General features: G+C 60.0%; 1 protein-coding gene across 4 annotated transcripts; it reads left to right on the top strand.

Moving 5' to 3' along the window:
- The first annotated feature begins 260 nt into the window (after nt 1–260).
- Nucleotides 261–19,621, top strand: RIMS3 (regulating synaptic membrane exocytosis 3). Of its 4 annotated transcripts, XR_011804842.1 has the most exons (8): nt 6,833–7,758; nt 9,369–9,628; nt 10,771–10,912; nt 11,024–11,136; nt 12,156–12,257; nt 12,344–12,483; nt 12,588–12,871; nt 13,285–19,621. XR_011804842.1 is itself a non-coding variant. In XM_027444036.3 (7 exons), the coding sequence occupies exons 2-7, from the start codon at nt 9,409–9,411 to the stop codon at nt 12,798–12,800; spliced, it is 930 nt and encodes a 309-aa protein (XP_027299837.1). In that variant the 5' UTR covers nt 261–2,641; nt 9,369–9,408; the 3' UTR covers nt 12,801–19,621. The 4 variants fall into 4 exon arrangements, 3 of the variants coding, with proteins under 3 accessions (XP_027299837.1, XP_027299835.1, XP_027299836.1); XM_027444036.3 differs by lacking the exon at nt 6,833–7,758 and adding an exon at nt 261–2,641 and having other exon boundaries at nt 12,588–19,621; XM_027444034.3 differs by lacking the exon at nt 6,833–7,758 and adding an exon at nt 4,261–4,312 and having other exon boundaries at nt 12,588–19,621.
- The last annotated feature ends 256 nt before the right edge of the window (nt 19,622–19,877 follow it).

Below are 19,877 nucleotides of genomic sequence, written 5' to 3' on the forward strand. Positions count from 1 at the left end.
AGCCCGGCGAGCGCCCAGCGGCCGCGGACCAAGATGGCGGCGGCGCCGTGAGGCGGCTCGGGTGGGGGCCCCGCCCCTTCCCCCCTTAGCGCCGGCGCAGCGCGCAGGCGCGTGACCCGCGCCGAGATCTCGCGAGACTTCGCGCTGAGGCGGCGGCTGAGGCGGCGGCGGCTGGGCCCGCACCGGGCCCGCTCCCCTCAGGCCCCGTCCCGTGAGGCCCCGCCGGGTCCTGTGGGGGCTCCTCGGTAGCCCCCCGTTATCCCCGGTTCCCCCCGGTTCTCCCCGTGACGGCAGCGCGCTGCCTCAGTAACCCCCGGGCCCTGAGAGGGAGCGACCGGGGGCCGCCGCTGTGAGGTGGCTGAGGGGCGGCGGCGGCTTCCCCGTGAGGGAACGGCTCCGCGCCGAGTCGCGACTGGTATATCGCGATAGAAGATAACCCAGTCGTGTGCCTGGGCCCCGTCCTGTGCGGCTCCAGCACCTTCAGGGCGGGTACCACCTCCCGTCAGGCCACGCCGAGTCGCGACTGGTATATCGCGATAGAGAGAACCCAGTCGTGTGCCTGGGCCCTCCCGCCTGCCCCACACACGGGCAGGACCCCGGGCTCCGTTGCTCGTTTGCCCCAGTTGCAGGAATCGGGACGGATCCCTGCGGCCACACACGCTGCTTTCAAAGCCAGGGCTGACGCTGAAGAGGGAGACGTTTTACAGCAAATTCCTGCAGTTTTAGTGAAAGTCCTGCGGCTTCACGATCTCAGGGTGACTTCACGATCTCAGGGTGCTGGCGAGGCACAGCAGCCAAGGGAAATACCGGCTTGTTTTTCTTCCCCTCCCCGTTCTCACGAGTCCTCAGCGAAGCCTTGGGCTGCGGCGCTCCCCTCATCAAAATGACTCATTTATAAATCAATTAGCCAGAACCGCCGCTGGCTCTGCTGCCAGGCGCAGCTAAACAGCCAGCTGTGCCTCCTGCGGGGTTCCTCCCCACCCACCCCTTCTCCCCCCTGCCTTTTTGTGGGTCCCCCTGACGTTTTTTGGGTCCCCCTGATGTTCTGTGGGTCTGTGCTGCCCCCATTTCCCCTCCCCACCTGCTCTCTCGGGGCAGCAATGCCCGCGTTGTGCGGAGCAGCCCCGGCTTCCCCGAGGCGCGCAGCCATCTGCAGGCACAGAGCTCCCTGTGTCAGCCCGCCCGAAACGTGGAGCAGCCCAAAAAAAAAAAAAGGCAAAAAAAAAAAAAAAAAAAGCTTTTTCCGCTCTCTGTTTTATTGGTGCTTGCATAATTTTTTTATTTTTTTATTTTTTGTGGTTTGGTGATTTCACACTTAGCGCCATCTGCTACCTGCTCAGCCAATTCCTCCTGCGCCAGCAGGACCCAGAGGAGCTGTAGCACACCCCAGGCAGGTTTTGGAAGGGTTTTGACCCTTTTGACAGCTCGGAAATGGGAAAAATCATAAAGCTGAGAGCAGGGGTTGCAGCCCGGCCCTTCCCCAGGCAGCCCTCTGCCATCCCACCCCACACAGCAGGCCTCGAGGCACCCCAAACCAGCTGCTGCTCTGGGGCAGCCGTCCCCCAGCAAAGAAATGAGCAGAAAATTAAAATCTGGACGTAAATTATGCCTGGACACGGACACCCTGCCTTGTAAATCGGGCTGGAAAGCAGCTTTTTAGGCCCAGATCTTGTCCAATAGATAATGTTTGCTATCTAATCAGATTTTGTTTAATTACATTTCAGTCGCCCTGCACTTGGCCGCGCATCTTTTGGAGGACCTGCAGCAACCTGGGGCGTTGAAAGGAAAACCACCAGATTGAGCAACGGGACAGAATGCTCTGCTACTGCTCTTCTGGGGACAGCAGGAGAGGGGAGGGACCCGCTGCCCCCCCCGACACAAGGACCGTGAGTCACGGCAGCTGGGGAAGCTCAAATCCTGAGTTCCCTCAGTGCCCCCAGCACCTTTTTTCCCCACCTGAGCGTGCCATGCAGCCCAGAGCAGAGCAGCTAACGGGACACGCTGCTGCCAGGGGTGCAGAGCAGGCACCTGCCCAGCCACATTTCGCGGGTTTTTGCAGAATTCATTCACAAAATAAATAAAACCCAACCTGGAGTTATGAAATCTGTAAAACCTGATGAGCTGCAAAGGATCCGAGCTGCCCAGCCCGGCCCTGACCTGGCTCTGCAGGGAGCTGGGATCCAGCTCAGTTCCTCCAAGCACCGCAAAGCCGAGCCCCGTGAATCCTCCTGCATCACCTTCATGGGAATAACAGCTTTAAACAGCCCCTTTTCCCCAAAACCACCCCAAAACATAAAGGAGGAAGCGGCGAGGATGCCACAAGCCGAGGCGTTGGTGGCTGCTGGCTGAGGGGCCCGGGGCGACCTGCCAGGAGGAGAAAAAAACCCAGAGGGGCAGCGAGGGAGCTTCGTAGCGACCACGCTGCAGTGCCTGATATTTTATTCATCGTGCTTTATCACCGAAACGTGGCAGGCAAGAAAAAAAAAACCACCAACCAGCTGCAGGAGGGAGACGGGAGCAGCTTTCCACCAGCCAGGCACGTGTTGTCGCTATCTCTTCCCCGGAAAGGATTCGTTCCCAGCAGCGCCGCCGGTCCCAGCACGCTGCAGCCTCGTTTGATGGACTGGCCTTTCCTGCGGAGGTATTTTCAGCTGTTTTTTTCTAAATATTACTCATAAAGGCCCCCCTTCCAGACAACCTCTCTCCCTCCCCGCGTTTGTTTATACGCTTTGAATTCTGTTAGGAAACCGGCTCCCTACCCCGGCTCTGTTTTATCCACGTTTCCATATTTAGTTCTTTCAGCTATTCCTGCTCCTCGCCCGGCTCTCCCCGCACGGCACCGGGACCCGCCGCGTCCCCACGTTCCATCCAGCACCCCGAGGGGCTTTTCTCCCTCATCCTCCCCACACCCCGAGATGCCCGTTGCACCCTTCCACCCTCCAAATCCCAAATCACCCCCGTGCCCAGCACGGGGACGTTTGTAGGGGTTTTGCCCACGAGGGACGGGGATTTGGTGCCATCCACAGCCCCGTGACCCCGCAGGGTGAGGTGGGGAGCCCGGGGAAGGCCGAGCGTGGCGTTATTTTGGGGAGGGACAGAGTTAAAGCGGGCGAAGGAGGCTTCCCTCGTGGCACGTGGCTGCCATGCCAGCCGCGGGGCGCAGCCAGCGCAGGGGAGGAATTTGCCGTGAGGACAGCGAGGCGCCAAGGTGAGTCCAAGGGCAGCGCGGGCACCGGGGCCGCCTCTGCCCTCGGATTTTCAGTCTCCTTTGGAAGGGGTCGGGGCACGTGGCGGTGTCCCCGTTCCCCCAAAAGAGCTGTGTTCGGGCACAAAGCGAAGCCCCACGGCCCCCTCATGGCCTCACAGCCTCGTGGCACCGCCACCACAGCTCCTGTCTGTGGGTTGGGGGCACCGACAGCGAGTGGGGACGTCCCAGTGGGCAGCTTGTGGGGTTGGGATCAGATTTGGGGGGTTTTGGAGGAGCAGCACCCATGGGGTGGCAGCTCTGGGTCTGGCTGGAGGCTCCCCGGGGGGGAGCAGGACCCGAGGGCAGCTCCTGGGGGTCCTGCTGGGGGGAGCAGGGCCTGGCTGGTGGCTCTGGGGTCCAGCTGGGGGTTTTGGGGTCCGGGGATCCCAAAGCAATTTGCAGCCGGTGGCTCCTGAGGTCTTGGGGTGGTTCTTGGGATCTGGGTGATGGGGAAGGGGCAGCTCCTGGGGGCCAACCGATGGGCTCAGGCTCCGGGTGGGGGCTCTTGGGGTCCAGCAAGCAGCTCCAGGGGGCTCTGATTGTTGGCTGTAGGGTCCCGCTGGGGGCTCTTGGGGTCTGGGTGATGGTTTTAGGGTTCCATTGGGGGCTGTAGGATCCTGTTGGGGGCTCCTAGGGTCCAGCTGATGGCTGTAGGGTCCCACTGGGGACATTTGGGGTCCAGCTGATGGCTCTTGGGGTTCAGCTGACAGCTGTAGGGTCCCGCTGGGGGCTTTTGGGGTCCAGCTGATGGCTTTAGGGTCCCGTTGGGGGCTTTAGGATCCCACTGGTGACCTTTAGGATCCGGCTGCTGCAGGGCAAGGCGCAGCCGGTGGCTCCCGAGCGGGCTGGACGGGGGCAGCTCCCGGCTCCCCCCGACGGCTCCGGGGCTCAGCTCTGGGGGGGTGGGGAGGGGAAACCCTAACGGGATGGGGGGCATCTCCCGGGGGCTCCCCCGGCCCTAAAGCATCGGGGCCGAGCCCGGGGCTCCCCCGCCCGCCGCTCCCAGCAGCCCGCCGGGGCCGAGGGGAGGAGCGGGCACGGGCGGCGGCAGCGGCGGCGGTGGCGGTGAGTGCCCGCGGCGGCGGCGGGGAGGGGTCGAGGGGGGGCGCACCGGGGGCGTCCCGGTCCCTTTTGGGGTCAATGGGGCCGCACCTGCAGCCCCGCATCCCCCACGGGGGCGGCCCGGGGGATGCCGTCGTGCCCGGGAGGAACGGGACGGGAGCCCCGGGAACCCCGGGGGGGGGCACGGCGAGGTGGGGGGCACACGGGGATGGGGGTCCCAACCCTTAGGGGCAGCCCCGGTGCGCGCCGCCTGCCCCGGGAGGTGCCCCCGGTCCCCCCCCGGTTTGCAGCCTCCTGCCCCAAACGGGGACAGGGGCACCCCAAAAGCATCCCCGTGCCCAAAGAGCGGGGCTGCGGGTGGGCTGCCAGTACCGGGGGGGCACCGGGGGTCGTGCACCGGGACCCCCACCCCACACCCCCCCCCCCCAAGGCTTTTGGGGTGTTGTGGGGGGGGCGATTCCCAAGCAGCGGTTCAGGACCGGGAGCGCTTTCCCGTGCCATCCATCATCCCCGCTGAAAGCCCGTTGACGTCAACCCCGTCCCGTGCACGCCTGGGCCTCGCCGGGGGGGACACGGGGGTAGGGACCGGTCGAGGTGGGGGGTCCGTCCGTCCGTCTGTCCATCCTGGGGGGGGCTCAGGGCATCGCCTCGTGGCCCCATCCCGATCCCAAGCCCCATGGGACGCCGGCGCTCGCCTCTCACCTCTTGGTCGTGCTCCATCCATCTGTCTGTCTGTCCATCCATCCGTCCGTCCTGCTTGGTGGATCTGGAGACCCCCCCGTGGGTGGTCCCGGGGAGGGGGGGGTCCCAAGGGGTGACCCCCACTCTGCGGGGGTCCTGTGGGGTTACCGAGCACGGCACGAGGGGCCCCGTCCCGGTCCTCTCCCGGTGCACCTCCAGGACGCGGCGTTTTGGGGGGACCTCGCTGGATTTTGGGGGGGCCAACGGGGTCAGTGCCCACCCCCACGTGCCCACGGTGCCCCCGCACCGCTCCCTGCTCCCCCCGAGGTCTCCCCATCCCTTTTCTCCAGGCCCTCCTTGGAGCCTTTTTGATGCATTTAGGGGATGAGATCGCGGTGTCTCAGCCATCCTCACGCACCCCAAACCGGGGGGGGTCCCCCCACAGCCCCCCCTCAGCCCCATCCCTTGCTGCCCCTTGAGCCCCACAAGCTCCAGGGTGTGGAAACACTGATCCTACTGCTTTTTAGGGCCCGGGCAGCGCAGCACCGTCTCCTCGCATCCATTTCGAGGCGCTTCGGATGTTCTGTGCCTGACCGTGGGGGGGTCGCAGCAGGTGCCCAGGAGCCCCCCCGTGCCCCAAATTCAGCTGTAGGGTGGTGGAGGAAGGCTCCTGTGAGGCTCGTTAGGGTGAGCTGAGCCCCTTTTAGCCCCTTTTTTTTTTTTTCCTTCAAAAACAAACTGCCATGGGGCCACGCTCACTGCTGGACACGGAGCTGGGGGGGCAACCAAACTCCTGGACCACCCCCCCCGGTGGGTTTGGGGCACTCGTCCTGGAGCTGTGGGGCTGCTCCTGGGGAGCCCAACTGTTGGATCTGCTGCGAGCGGGAACAAAAATCATCCCCAAAAGACTCCAAATTTGGGTTCGGACCCCAGGGCTCCTCGCAGCCCCAAAAAGCACCACCCCAAAAGGCACAGCTAACAGGGGGGAAAAAGGGGGGGGGAAAAAAGCAGGGAGCTGGCTGCCAGGGGAAGGGAAGGAGCTGCTTGGGGGGGGGGGCAGCAGCAGCAGCCAGAGCCGCTCGCTCGCAGCCCTGCCCCTGGAGGAAGCAGCTCCATGAAATATTGATGGGATTCGCCGCGCGAGCTGCATTGCGGAGCCCCGCACCGGGCAGGCAGGGAGGGGCTGCCCGCCCCATAGCCCCCAGCCCCACACGTTGTGCCCCCCCTTCCTCCCAGACCCTTCAGCACCCATGGGAGACCCCACCCATAGGGAGAAACGTGTGGAACGTGCTCCTGCCCCCCCCCCCCATAGCCGGGGATGGGGACCCCATAAGCAGCAGCACCCCTAAAGGGTGAGGATTTGGGGTCAGCACCGAGGGACCCACAGCATTGGGGTCTGTGGGGTGGCTCCCCCCTGGCTGCGCCCCCCCCGCAGCCCCTTTTGATCCCTGCTGTTGCCCTGGGTAACGGTGGGATTCGGCACAGAGCTGATTTCACCCCACCAACGTCACACGGGGACAGGGACAGCACGGTCAGGGCACCGTCCCCGGGGTCCTGGCATCTCCAGGGGGCTCAGCCCGGGGGTAATGGGGTGCCCCCCCCTGCTCCCAACCCCACAAAGTGGGGGCATGAGGGTGCTGTGCCCCCATCTGTCCCTCCTGGAGGTGTCCCTGAGCTGGGGGAGCAGAGCCCAGCCTGGGGGGCACCCCGAGGTGCTCACCCCAGCCGGGGAGGGGCTGCTCCTCTCCCCCAGGACCTCCCTCAGCCCCCCGGGACCCCCGTGGCATCGTCCCCAGCAGGAGCTCCTCATCCTCATCCTCATCCTCATCTTCATCCTCACCCAGCCTCAGTCCCACAGCAGCTGGGCCCTTTCCTGGGCTCCCCAGAAGGTTCCCCCCCCGGCAGCCCCTCAAGCTCAGCACACACAGGGCTGAGCTTGAACTGGGTTTTAAGGAGAAGCAGGGAAAAAAAGGGAAAAAAGCTTTGTTTGGGATCAAACCTGGGCTTTGGGGCAGAACTCCCTTCTCTAAGCTCCGCTCATCCTGCCAGTGGGGTGCACGCAGCCCCCTCCTTGAATTTTGGGGTTCCTGTTCCCTGTGGGGTGCCGTGCCTCACAGGGAGCCCCCCATTATTGGGGACACCCCCTGGGGACACCCCATAGAGGCCCCAAACCCCCTCTGTGCCCTTCCTAACAAATTGGGCATCTTATCAGGTGCTCCTTTATCTCCTCCGCCCCCATCAGGGACCCTTCCTCACCTGTGCGGGGGGCACCACCCGGCTCCTCCCCCCCCCTCAGCCTTTGTCAACATCCCCCTTTTTTCTGTCAAAGCTCCGTTCTTGCAATTAGTGCCGTTATTGTTAATCACCTAGCGGGGTGTTTGGGGTCCCCACTGTACAGGGCTGGCTGGGCACCCCAAATACCCGTGACCCCCTATCCCCGCTCCCCCTCTTCCCACTTCCAGCATCATCCAGCGGGGACCCTTTAGGGGCTGTGGGGGTCTCGTAGGGGCTGTGGGGGCACCCCCTGCGCCCCCCCACCCCTTTGGTGTGGCGATGCCCGCGGTACTGGGCTCATACTGGGCTCATACTGGGCTCGGGGCTGGGAGAACTGGGTCAGCTGGGTAACCATGGAGATGCTGAAGCAGCGCGGGCACAGCCCCGCCGCCACAAACCTTGCAGGATTTCACCGGGCTGGCACCCTCCGTCCGCAGCGGAGCCGGGGAGGGGGGCACACATACACAGCGGGGTGCCCCCACCTGCACCGGGCGGTAAGGGGGTCGCTGCTGTCCCGTGCCTATAGGGTGGGGTTGTTTTTTTAGGGGGGGGCTGTGTTGGTGATGGAGATGCGGGAGGGGAGCCGTGCTCCCGGCCATCGCGCTTCTCCTGCATGTTGCGCATCGGCTCTGGCGAGCTGCGGGTTTCGGGGGGGGGATTTTAGGGTTGTGACATCTCCCCCCGGACCCCCCCAGCCCCTCGCTTGGTCCCTGGGGGCTCGGCGTTGAGCCCAGCCTGCGGGGAGGATGGGGCTCGGCCTCTGGGGCGCTGCTGGTGGTGGTGGCGTGGCGCGAGGCTGGCGGTAAGGGGCTGGAGGGGGCTGTGGGCTCTGCCCCCCCCCCTCAAGTTGGGGCTGGGGGCTCTGTGTGGGGTGGTGAAGGGGCTTGCATGGGGCTGAGCCACTGCCGGAGCACGGGCAGAAGGAATGAAGCCTGGAGGGTGGGCGAAGGGGAGCCTCCTGCAGCCAGGGATGCTCTGGGGACACTGGGGGATGCTTTTGGGGTGCTGGGGGATGTTTTGGGGTGCTTGGGGATGCTTTTGGGGTGCTGGGGGATGCAGTGGGGGTGCTGGGGCCGCCTCGGTGGTGGCTGCTGGCTCCGGGGTGCTCTGGGTTCTGGCTGAGCTCATCTCAGCACCGAGAGCTGCTCACCCCCCCGGCCCCGCTCCCCGCAGGAGCCCTAAGCAGATCGGGGGTAAATTTTAGGGCAGGTGCCCCCCAGGCTGGGCTCTGCTCCCCCACAGACCTGCGGGGAAAGGCCTGGCTGAGTCCTCGGGCGTTTGTCTCAGCCCCAGGCAGGTGGGGAAACTGAGGCAGGGCGCAGGGACTAATCCCCCTCCAAAACCCAGAACTCCCCGGGTTCAGGCGATGCCGGGAGCCGTGTGGCTGATACGGGGGCAGCAGGAGCCCCGTGCCCAGCCCCAGCTCAGCCTCCCCGCTCGTGCCATCCCGAAAGAGAAATCTTTCCCCAGGTGCCTTCGCGCCTTACATCAAGTGGCTCCGCTTGGCCCGCGGTTAATAATTCCCCTCGCCCTGGAAGATGGATGCTCCCGTCCCAAAAGAGCTTAAATATTCATGGGAAAGGAAGGGAAGGGAAAGGAAAAGGAGGCGAGGGCTGGTTCGGGGTGGGGGCAGCCTCCCTGCAGCCTCTGCAGCTGGTGACACCCCGCTGTGGCTGTGGGGGGGCTCCACAGGTACCCCCCCTTGCTGCCAGGGCTTTGTGTGGGTGCCGGCAGCACCCCGGTGTGGTTTTTGGGGCTGGCCCCGTGGCAGGCAGCCATCTCGGGGCGGAGCAGCACGCAGCGATGCTGCAGCTGCTTTTTGGTGAAAGAGGTGGCGGGGGGGGGGCTTGGCCGGGTGCTTTTTCCCCTGGGCACCCTCAGGAGGGGTGGATGGGGCCATCGCCGAACCCTAGGGCACCCTTTTGGCCCTGGCCATCAGGGGGTGCAGGGCTGGGGTGGGGACAAACAGCCCCAGCACCTGAATTCCCTCGTGGAAACGCCTCGGAGGGCTCCTTCCTCCCAGCTGGGGCTTCTGCAGGGGGAGCACGGTGATGCCACCTCCCCCTTCACCCCCCCTTTTCCCCTTTTATCCCCCTCCTTGCAGCTGATCCCAGCCGGCGGTGCCGGCGAGGCAGCGTCCGACCATGTTCAACGGGGACGCCGGCTCCTCCGCCGCCAGGAATGTCGTCCGCAGCTCCAGCATCAGCGGCGAGATGTACAGCCTGGAGAAGAGCGCGCGGGGCAGCGCCGACTCCGTCAGCATCATGGCCAGCAAGAAACGGCGCTCCAGCCTGGGTGCTAAGATGGTGGCGATCGTGGGGCTGGCGCAGTGGAGCAAGAGCACGCTGCAGCTCAACCAGAGCGGTGAGCTGGGGGGGTGTGCGCCCCACTGCCCCGGGATTTGTAATGTTTCTGGTTAAAATACCCCAAAAAAGCCCATTGTGAATCCCTCCCGGCTCAGCCGTGCTCCCCCAGGTGCCGAGGGGGTTTGCAGACCTGAGCTGGAGCTTGGGGTGGGCTGGCAGGGAGGGGATAGGTCACAGAAAGGACTCATCAGGTGTTCTGACTGTGGGAAATACTTAAAATTTCAACAGGCAGGGGAAGCAAAAAGCTTGTTTTGGTGCAGGCTTTCCTCTGGTTACCGCTTTCTGTTCTGGCTCACGTTGGCATTTCCTGACTCAGGAGAGGAGTTAATTGGGAGCCCTCGGGCCCTGTACACCCGAGGTGTTACAGGAGGGCTGGAATCAGCCCCAGAAGCCCAGCCAGGCGTGCCAGTGGCCAGCAGGAGCCCACCTGGGGCCAGCAGGAGCCCACCTGGGGCCAGCAGGGCTGCACCTCCCCGGCCAGCAGAGCCCAATCCCTCTCTGAGCACGGCTCCAGAAACAAGCCCCGTGCCAGCCTTCGTGCTTAAGTAGCATTTGCCAGTCCTTGGCCACTGCCCCCAGCCTTCCCCCATCACCTTAAAAGACCCGAGGCGGTTGGATTGATATAAAAACCAACAGCAGTGACCACAGCGACTTCCCACTCCACTGGAGGCACTCAGGGGTTTCGGGGACCGGCCTCGTGGCACCGCAGAGGGGACCAAGGGGGCTGCGCCGGTCCCGCAGCTGGAGGAACGCCAGAGCAGGGACTGGTGTTGGGGTTGGGGTGGGAGCTCAGCGCTCCCCTCATCCCGGGGCCGGGTGCTGGAATTGGGCCGGGGCTGGCCCAGTGCCCGGCAGCTTTTGGCAGCGCCGGGGAGCATCACAGCAGCGCTTGGCTGAACACATCCACAGGCAAACGCTGCACGAGAGGTGCCCAAATCTCTGCCCCACCCCGCACCCGGGTGTGCAGAGCTCCTATGGGGCAGCCCTAAATCAGCAGAAGTCAAACCTGACCCCCCCGGGCTGGCCGTGCTGTGGGACTGGTGCTTGCTGGTGGTGCCCGGGGGCTGCTCGGGCCACGCTCCTCCTGCTGACACGCGCCATCGCTGGCTCCCCGTGCTCACCCCACATCTCTGCGTGCAGAGGGAGGCCCCAAAAAGCTGCGCAGCAACATCCGGCGGAGCACCGAGACCGGCATCGCGGTGGAGATGAGGACCAGGGTCACCCGGCAAGGCAGCCGCGAGTCCACCGACGGCAGCACCAACAGCAACAGCTCCGACGGCACGTAAGGACCGGGCACACGGCCTTGGGGTGGCAAGGGGACCCCGGGGCCTTTGGGGCACGTGCCCTGCACACGGTGGGGCTCCGTGGCAGCGCTCTGCTCCGTCCCACACAGGTTCATCTTCCCCACCACGCGGCTGGGCGCCGAGAGCCAGTTCAGTGACTTCCTCGACGGGCTGGGGCCGGGGCAGCTGGTGGGGCGGCAGACGCTGGCCACCCCCCCGATGGGTGAGTGCTGGGGGGATTGGGGGGGGGTCCGTGCTGCACCCGGGGCTGGGGCAAGGGGATTCTGAGGGTGCCACACGTGCACCAGCCCCGGGATCCCTCCCCGCAGCTCCCCTCGCTGCTAGGCACGTGCTGGGGCCGTGCATGGCTTGCAGCCACCCCCGTCCTGCTGCTGTTTCTGGACAGCGCCAGCACCCCCACTGCTCCCAGGGCACCCCCAGGTGCCTGCCCCGTGTCCTGCCTGGGGACGGGGGGACCCTGCAGTTCCATGACCCAGCCCCACCAGCCCCCTGCCCCATTCCTGGTGGGGCAGGAGGGGAAGGAAGGGGGCAGTTGGACCCCTTTGAGCTGTCCCCAGGGGGTCACTGTGATGCCCGGCAGTGACCATGGCACACCAGAGCCCTGCGCCATCACCTCGTTCCCCTCCCTGGCTCCTCGTGCAGCCCTGGGCCGAGCCTGACCTGCTGTTGAAATGCTGAGTGTGTTTTGAGAACATCCAGGTTTGTCTCCTTGCCATTAAACCCCGCTGGGACATCAGCACGCCCTTTCCCCGTGCCCCCCCTCCCTGGGGCCACAAGGCAGCGAGCGCCGGGGACGCGGCGGCTGCGGGAGATGCGTACGTACGAGCAGGACAGCGTAAGTGGGAGAGCAGCACCACCACCACGACCAGCTCACGGGTGCCCCTTCGTGTTCCCTCCTCCTGCTGCTGCAGGGCAGGACCCCGGTGAGACCCCCGGGCACCAGCTCCACGCCCTTGCCCCAACAAGGAATTGGGCAGGAGGTGGCTGTCCCCTGTCCCTTTTAGCCACTCACACCCAGCTCTTCGGCTTTGTCCTTCCTCAAATCCTGTCAGGGGGATGCTCGGGGCGCTTTCAGCTGGGTGCTGAGGATTTGGGGGGCACCAGCACTGCCCCCCACGGTTGGGGACAGGCAGCAGGGACCGTCCCAGCCCCGGGCTGCAGCTCGTCCCCATGGGAGATGGAAATGGGGCGGGTGCTGAGCGCGTCCCTTCCCCTGGCCAGGCGACGTCCACGTGGGCATGGCCGACCGCAGCGGGCAGCTGGAGGTGGAGGTGATCCAGGCCAGGGGCCTCATCCCGAAGCTGGGCTCCAAATCCATCCCTGGTAGGTGGCTGGGGAGGGACGGGGAGGGAGCCGGCGCCGTGCCGGGGGGGCTCTGAGCCAGTGCTTCTCCCCCCTTCCCACCGCAGCCACCTACGTGAAGGTTTACCTGCTGGAGAACGGCGTCTGCCTGGCCAAGAAGAAGACCAAGGCGGTGAAGAAGACCTGCGACCCGTCCTTCCAGCAGGCCCTGCTCTTCGAGGAGAGCCCCCAGGGCAAAGTCCTGCAGGTGATGTCCTGGGGCATCCACAGGGCAGGGCGCACACACCCAGCACCCCCATCCCGACCCCGGACCCTAAGGGCGGCCCCACTAACGCCATCTCTGCCCCGCAGGTGATCGTGTGGGGTGACTACGGGCGCATGGACCACAAGTGCTTCATGGGGATGGCGCAGATCGTCTTGGAGGAGCTCGACCTCTCCAGCGTGGTGACGGGCTGGTACAAACTCTTCCCCACCTCCTCGCTGGCCGACTCCAGCATCGGGCCCCTGGCGCGCCGCCTCTCCCAGTCGTCCCTGGAGAGCTCCACCAGCCCCTCCTGCCCGTAGCGGCAGCTCGGAGCCAGAGGCCAGGCGGGGAAGGAGACGTCCTGACCTACCAAAACTGTCAGTGGATGGCTGTAAATATCCCATCCTCTTTTTTTTTTCCTTTTTTTTTTTTTTTTTTTGGTTTCTTAAATCTCCTTCCCGAAGCAAACCTGCTCTTGGCACACTCCTCCCCGAGTGAGCGCCCCAGCGCGCAGGGAGCGGGGGCCGTGGGCATCGAGGTGGGGGCAGCAAAGGCCCTCGAGGGGGGAGCTGCAGCCCCCCATAGCCCCCTGGGGAGGACGGGCACAACACCGTGTTCATTTCGGCCACAGCAGCCCGGTCCCACTCATCCAGTGCCACTGCAAGAAGTAGCATGACGCCTCGACTTCTTCTCCTCCGATTTCGTTTTCCTTGCCTCCGAGGAAAAGGGAGCTTTTCAAGGAAAGAAACTCAGAAAAAAAAAAAATCCAACTCAGCACTACTGTTTTTTTTTTTTTTCTTCAAGGAATGTAGCATCTTCGATTATGTAGCTTGCCACGTGCTAACAACACACTCACTGCAATATCTGAGACTCGGCGCTGACGGATACATCTGCCAGACACTGCCCGTTTGTTCGTTTTCTGACACAAACCCTGCGACGCTGAGCAAGCCGTTCTGGTGACCATTTTTATTTTTATTTTATTTTTTAAATTTTGGTAGCGTTCAGCCTGTGACAGTGACATTGCCAAAGGGACAGAGCACGGACAAGGGCGCGCGCCACCCCACCAAGCACGGGCTGGGCTTGTCCTCATGTTTCACCGCTCGCCGCCATCCCGCGTGGCCACGGCGAGCCCCAAAACATCGACTCTGCGCTGCCCGAGGTGGGTGCGGGAGCCCCAAGGGAGCAGGGACAGGGTGATGCTGGCTGAGCCGCTGCCTTCCAGCCCCTGCCTTCCTCCTCCGTCGCCCTCCTCCTCCTCCTCACACCTCCAGGGGGGTGCCGGGGGGTCCCGGCTCCCGGGCACGCTACAGGGGAACATCTCAACGGCGTCTTCTGCTGATCTGGAATTAGGGGGACTGAGAGGTTACGAACAAAAGGACTCGATGCTTTGAGTTCATTTTCAGGATGAGTGTTGATTTTTTTTTTTCTCTTTTTCTTTGTATGTTTTGTTTGTTTGTTTTTAAAGCAGCATTTTGGTTCCCCCGAGGGACCAGTTCTTGTAGCAAAACCGAGAATTACGGAAGCTTTTTTTGAAGGTGCCTAATGAAATTTGCTGAAACTACTCAGGGGAGACACCACTAGAAACTCTGGTTTCTTCGTAAGATACACTTCACACAATGACTGTCCTGAAGGGTCAGGTTCCAAAAGAGAGGGAAAAGAGCAGCAAACCACAACACACCAAAACACGAGCAGTCTTGAGACTGGAAGAGGACAAAAGGTTAATGGGGAATTTCTACTGCCCAGATGGCTCTGGCCTTCAGTCTTTAACACAAACCAACCCACAGCACAGTTGGGATTTTTTTTTTTAAACGATGATTTCTTGGCAAAGCAGAGGATTTCACAATGCACAGAGCACAACAAGAACAACCTGCAGTTCTCCCGGCAATGCTGGGAAGGACGAACCAGCTCGAACCCGTTGCCACGAAGGAACAAAACCAAACCCGAAGGAAAAGACTGTTGCAATGAAGCTGTCCCCCCACAAAACAGACCCGCGGGGGGGGCAGCGAAACCCCACTGCCCAGCAGCTGCTTCACCCCACACCCCGCTTCCAGCATCGTCGTGTCAAGGAACTCCAGCTGCTGTTGTGTATGTCAGATCTTTACCAAACCACAACTGCTGCACACCTCCGAGGGCAGGCTGGGGGGGGCAAAGGGATGCTTCGAGACCCCAGGGCCCCCCCAGTCAAGCACTGAGCCCTCGCCTGGCACGGGGACGTGGCACAAGCTCGGTGCCCTGCTCGCTGGAGCAGGCATAAACAAGGGGTTTAAAGGAGGCCTTCCTCCTTGGAATTAACTTTTTGCTTTACCAGCTCGATTTTAGCAGAAAAAAAGAAGGAGGAGCCTGCCTCTCAGCACTGGGACACTAACCACGAGCACAGGGAATGGGGACAGCAGCACGGGCAAAGCTCTGCAGGGATTTTCTGCTCGCTGGTTTGGATACATCCCTGGATCTGTGGTTCTGCAGCGAGTTTTGGAGCCCTATTTCTCCCCCCCAGGCAGCACAGTGCTGCTGTTGAGATCCAGAAAAGCAGCTGAGGGAGCACAGAGCCAGCGGGTGCTGAGGTCCAGCAAAGGCTCCCCTGGTTCTGCACCAGCCCCAAAAACCAACCACGGCTGGCACTCGGAGAACCCAGCACCCAGACACAGCGCCTGAAAGGCACAGCTGGGTGCTCCAGGGAGCATGGAAAACCCAAATATTTTGGCTTCCTTTTTATCACTAAGGAATTGATAACGCCTTGGAGGATAACGGCACAGCCAGGATCAGAACAAACCGCTCCCCAATTCTCCCTCGGGGGTGGATTCCTGTCTGCTGCAAGGTGAGGGGCTCGTGGGGGCAATTCCTCGAGGTGCAGCCACCGTGCCAGCCACTTCAAGCACTTGCCATTATCACCAGACACCGAAACCCATCGAAACCTTAACTTCGCTCTCAGCACCGCGTGCCCGGTCCCTGCAGGGAGCTGGTGCTCGCTTTTTGGGGAAGCCTCTGGGTCACGACCACCTCACGCTGGCACGGAGAAACGACAGAGGGGGAAGCAACCCAAGTGTTTACCCACGTTTACATTGCAGCGTCAGCTCCTTCTCATTTCTGACTGCATGAGCCGTGCATCTCCCCCTCAAACGAGAGCAGAACAGCCAAGTTACCCCACTGCTTTCTACACGAGGCACCAGGAAAACCACGAGGACTCAGGTTTTTTCTGGGAGAATGTTTCCTTGCAGAGGGCATTTTTTGTGTTTGGCAAGAGGTGGCTGCACTAACCAGGCATCATGCATTAGATTGTTCCATCTCCTTCCTCCACCCAGAAAGGAAATTCAGGCCGTTCTACTTTGCAGATATTTTCCCCTAGAAAAAAAAAAAAGTTATTAATGTCAAACCAAGCGAGCTTTGCAGGCTGTTTTACACCCAGCACTCGCAGCAGCACCCACCTGAGACACAGATGATCTTTCTATAGCACAGCTGACGGGGCAGCTTACCCTGGTGTCGGAATCAAGGCGCCCTAGTTCAGTAACAAGGGTGGATTTTGCCAAAATAGCCTTGAACCGATGCTTAAACAACTCCTAAACTCCCATCAAGTCAGTCACAGCCACGCAGCAAAGCACAGAAAACACCACAGGATTTCATGCCTAAGCTGTCCCTGGATTTTCAGCCAGCCAGGGACGGGCTTCATTTGCCAAAATTGAGCGACTGAACATTTCCTAGGGCACCGGGCCAGGCTTTTGGGCACAGTCAGAAATTAGCTCCCATTTCATCAGCTCCACAGCACGTTGAAAGGATGCTTGGGCACGGAGCTGTCCCGAAACCCAGTGAGATACAGAACCAGTGAGCTTACCCGCAGTGACCAACCCCATCAGGTGGCTTCGGAAAATGCCACAAAGCAACAGAGGTGGTGGGAAGCGTTCCCTCCAGAGCCACCTTTCCCACCCCATAAAACCTTTCCTGCAGAAGCAGTTGAAGCATAGCACTGGGCTGCAAGCAGGAGGCCAGAAACTCCTGCAGGAGCGGGGCCAGGGCTGCCCCTGCTGATAGGGAATTATTCCTGCTCAGCTCCTTCCCTCGGCAGCACCACGCTTCACTCCGAGTCTCGTATTTGTGTGCGTGAGGTTAACGTGCTTAAAAACCTGTGCTTGTTTCAGTTGGCTTGGAAATCCCTAGCAGCAGCGTGCGATGTAAGGGGCTTTACTGCTCCAAGGCCCTTTATAAAACAGCCCTGGTGATGATTTAAGGGGAAAAGAGCCCACCTATTTTCTTCCCGTTGACTCGGACACTCCTTCCCAGATTGATGTGAAACGCTTGGACGATGCACATCTGTAAACCTCCTTCGGGGTGTGCGTTTGGGTACTGATTTGGAAAATAACTGCACTTTAAAGGTCAAGGAACAGCGCTCGGGCACCGTGCTTCTCGGTGGCTGAGTCCGAAGCCTGAAAGTGTTTTGCATCAGGGCTGGAAACAGATATTAAGAGCTCGCTCTGCTTTCCTTTAGGTTTTCATGCCTCTAGACAGATTTCTAAAATTACCTTCTGCAAAAGCAAGGTTCGCATCCCATGACGTGCCAAAGGCATGACGGCCCCTTCCACTGTTCCTTTAGCGGAGCTGTTTCAACTGGAAGTCTTCCTCCTACACCGTGTTCACAAGCATGGGGAGCACCCCCACGGGCTGCTGGTTAGAGGTGCGAGAGGTGTTCAGGAGCTAAAAAGGCTGCAGAAACGGCTGCCTAGGGAAAACAAACCATCTGCAAGGAGCACGTTCTGGAACCGAGGGGTTACGCAGAACAGATGGAGCGAGCGGCTGTGATAACGCCCCGCCTAGGCGGTCACCTTAGCTGAGCTCGTCCGTATTTCCTGAGGATTTAGGTTTTTAAAAAGGCAGAAAATGTACAGTAAAGGGCCTAAGTGTTTGTCTCGCTGTCTGAATAACCGCCACACTGTTAAACCCCCGATCATCTGCCCCGGGCACAGCCTGGCTGGAGCGCTGATTATCGGTATACCTCATTTGGTTCTTTTTTCCTTTTTTTTTTTTTTTCTCCTCCTTTTCCCTCTTTAAGAACCAGAGCTTAGTGCACTCTATCACATTCAGGTTATTTTTTTTTGTTGTAATTGTGCAATGAAGAGCAATTGTTTTGGGTGTGCTTTTACCACCTGCTCCCATGCTGGCTCCGGCCCCTGCTTCGTTGAGCACTTGCACTACTGACGGCTGAGCTGGAGGGCAGCGAGGCCAGGAGCCGGGGCGCTTCTCTGGAGGGAGGGATGGTGTGGCAGGGCAGCAGGCACCTCGTGGTCTCTCCTGTTAAAAAGCAGGTGGATAAACAGCGCCCAAAGGCTACCCCTTAGCCTGACACAAGGGCATTCCAGTCCTGCACCTCCCAAAAAAAGGGTCAGCAACGAGGTGAGCAGCTCAGATGCAAGGAGCTGAGGACAGCGCCCTCAACTCCCTCTGGAGGCTTTTTCCTGGAGAAGAAGCCTCAGGAGCACACAAAAAAAAGGGTGAAGAAAGGCATTGCATGGCAATTGCCATCTGTAGAGCTGCTGAATCCTGGTGCTGGCCAAAAAAAGGGATGTTTGCCCTGACACATGCAGTGAGAGCCACGAAGCTGTGCCTGCTGTCGGGTCTGGGGGCAGCAGCGCTCCCCTCCTCGAAGCAAGTGGCCAGGGCTCCTGGCAGCGGATGCCTGGTGAACGTTAGCACTTTGAAGTTGGTGGCCTTGTTTTCTTAAAGGGCTTGATCTTTTCGTGCAGTTAGAACTAAATCTTCCCCATCATGTTGTCCTATTCCCCACCTCAAAATTTAAATGAGCAAGCACCTGGGCCGTTTAGAAGTTTGTCCAGGACTCAAGAATCTGTCATTGATCTCAGAAGTTTATACCTCAAATATAAAAACAAGCGTATACATCCAGCTTAATAACAAATTAAAGTAGCAGCTCCAAGGTTGAACTGCAGTTTATCCTTGAATCTGATCACTAGCAGCAACAGGAAAAAAAAAAACACAGAAAACCAAACCCACTTAAGCACACAAAAAGCACCAAGTTTTTAGAAGCACCTGAACTGAAACGTTCATTCTATGAGAAAAACTCAATTTCTATTTCCAAACTACAAGACGTGAAGGATTTTGCCTGTACCTTAAGCCTCTTACACACAGCCTATGCCTTTCTAACTTTGTTGGCCCCATACAAAGTAGGACAGCAGAGCAGTTAGCAAGGTGCACCAACAAATAATTCACGCAGAAGGGTCCAAGATCGTTAAAGGTACGAGGCAATGAGATGCACCCGAGACTTCTCAGCCAGCCACTGCTAACCAGAGCCTTTTCTCTCCAGGTAGCTTGCTTCAAAAGGCTAAGAGGAGCATCCTGACCAGGGTGCATCCAACCATACACGCACACAAACCTACGCTACTTCCCATTTTTCACTCCTAAAGTACCCAACAAACTGCATTGGGAAGAATTACCCAAACCAAGAGAGATGGATCAGACTGGAGAGCTGTCAGAACACCATTAGCCACGGGTTAATTGCTACTACGAGCTTAGCTTCCAACCTCAGACAGAGCAGGTAGCAGACATCTCCCCCTCTGTGCGGCAGCCGCGGGTCTCTACCAGGACCTAAGAGGCCAAGGAGAGGTAGGTGCAGAACTCACAGTACTCACCCTGGGTAGCTTTTCACTTTTGGAAGTCAGGATGTAATTGCATTAGTGAACAGATCTGGCTGCCTTCACTAATCCACTCATTTTGTAGTAAACTTTGCTTTGATGACAGATTCATAAGTTTAACAACTCCACCTTGAAATAAATGCCACCGAGGGGTGAACCAGGGGCTTCTCTACGCCCTGGTTCCGTATTCCAGACAAGGGGATGGGCTTGTGATGGATACTTGAGAATGGTTATAGATTTAAAAAAAAAAAAAGCAAATGGCAATTTTATACTTGTGTTATGTAATGTTTTATATGTGCGTGGTCTTTCTTAATGTAAAACTCTTGTATTTTTGTGGTTTATATGCAGCAGGACTGATGGCTGTGAGGGTGCACGCTATTTTGTAAAATATTCTTAGCCAGTTTTCCCAAGGAGGAACAAACTGAAGTATTCACATTTTCATTGGCTTGTACCTGCATGTACAGTACTGGGGCAGCAAGTGAAGATGATTAAAGCCAGCTTGAAAACAACTTCTGGCCCTGAGTTGAGCTTCACAAAGCATCCAGCCGCAAACCGTGTGTAGCTTAGAGCCAACCCTCTCCCCCAGAAAAGAGATGTTAGAGGATGAAACCCTCTTTTCTGAGGGATCAGACTTCTTTCCCACCTGAAAAGAACAGTTTTTGCTGGAGGAAAGAAATACCATAATTAATAGGCACCATAATTAATATGCAAGCAGAGTAACATCAGCTCAAAGCTCACACAAATCAAACTCACCCCTGCAGCTGC

The sequence above is a fragment of the Anas platyrhynchos genome, chromosome 24, assembly GCF_047663525.1.
Source record: "Anas platyrhynchos isolate ZD024472 breed Pekin duck chromosome 24, IASCAAS_PekinDuck_T2T, whole genome shotgun sequence".
Classification (NCBI taxonomy): domain Eukaryota; kingdom Metazoa; phylum Chordata; class Aves; order Anseriformes; family Anatidae; genus Anas; species Anas platyrhynchos.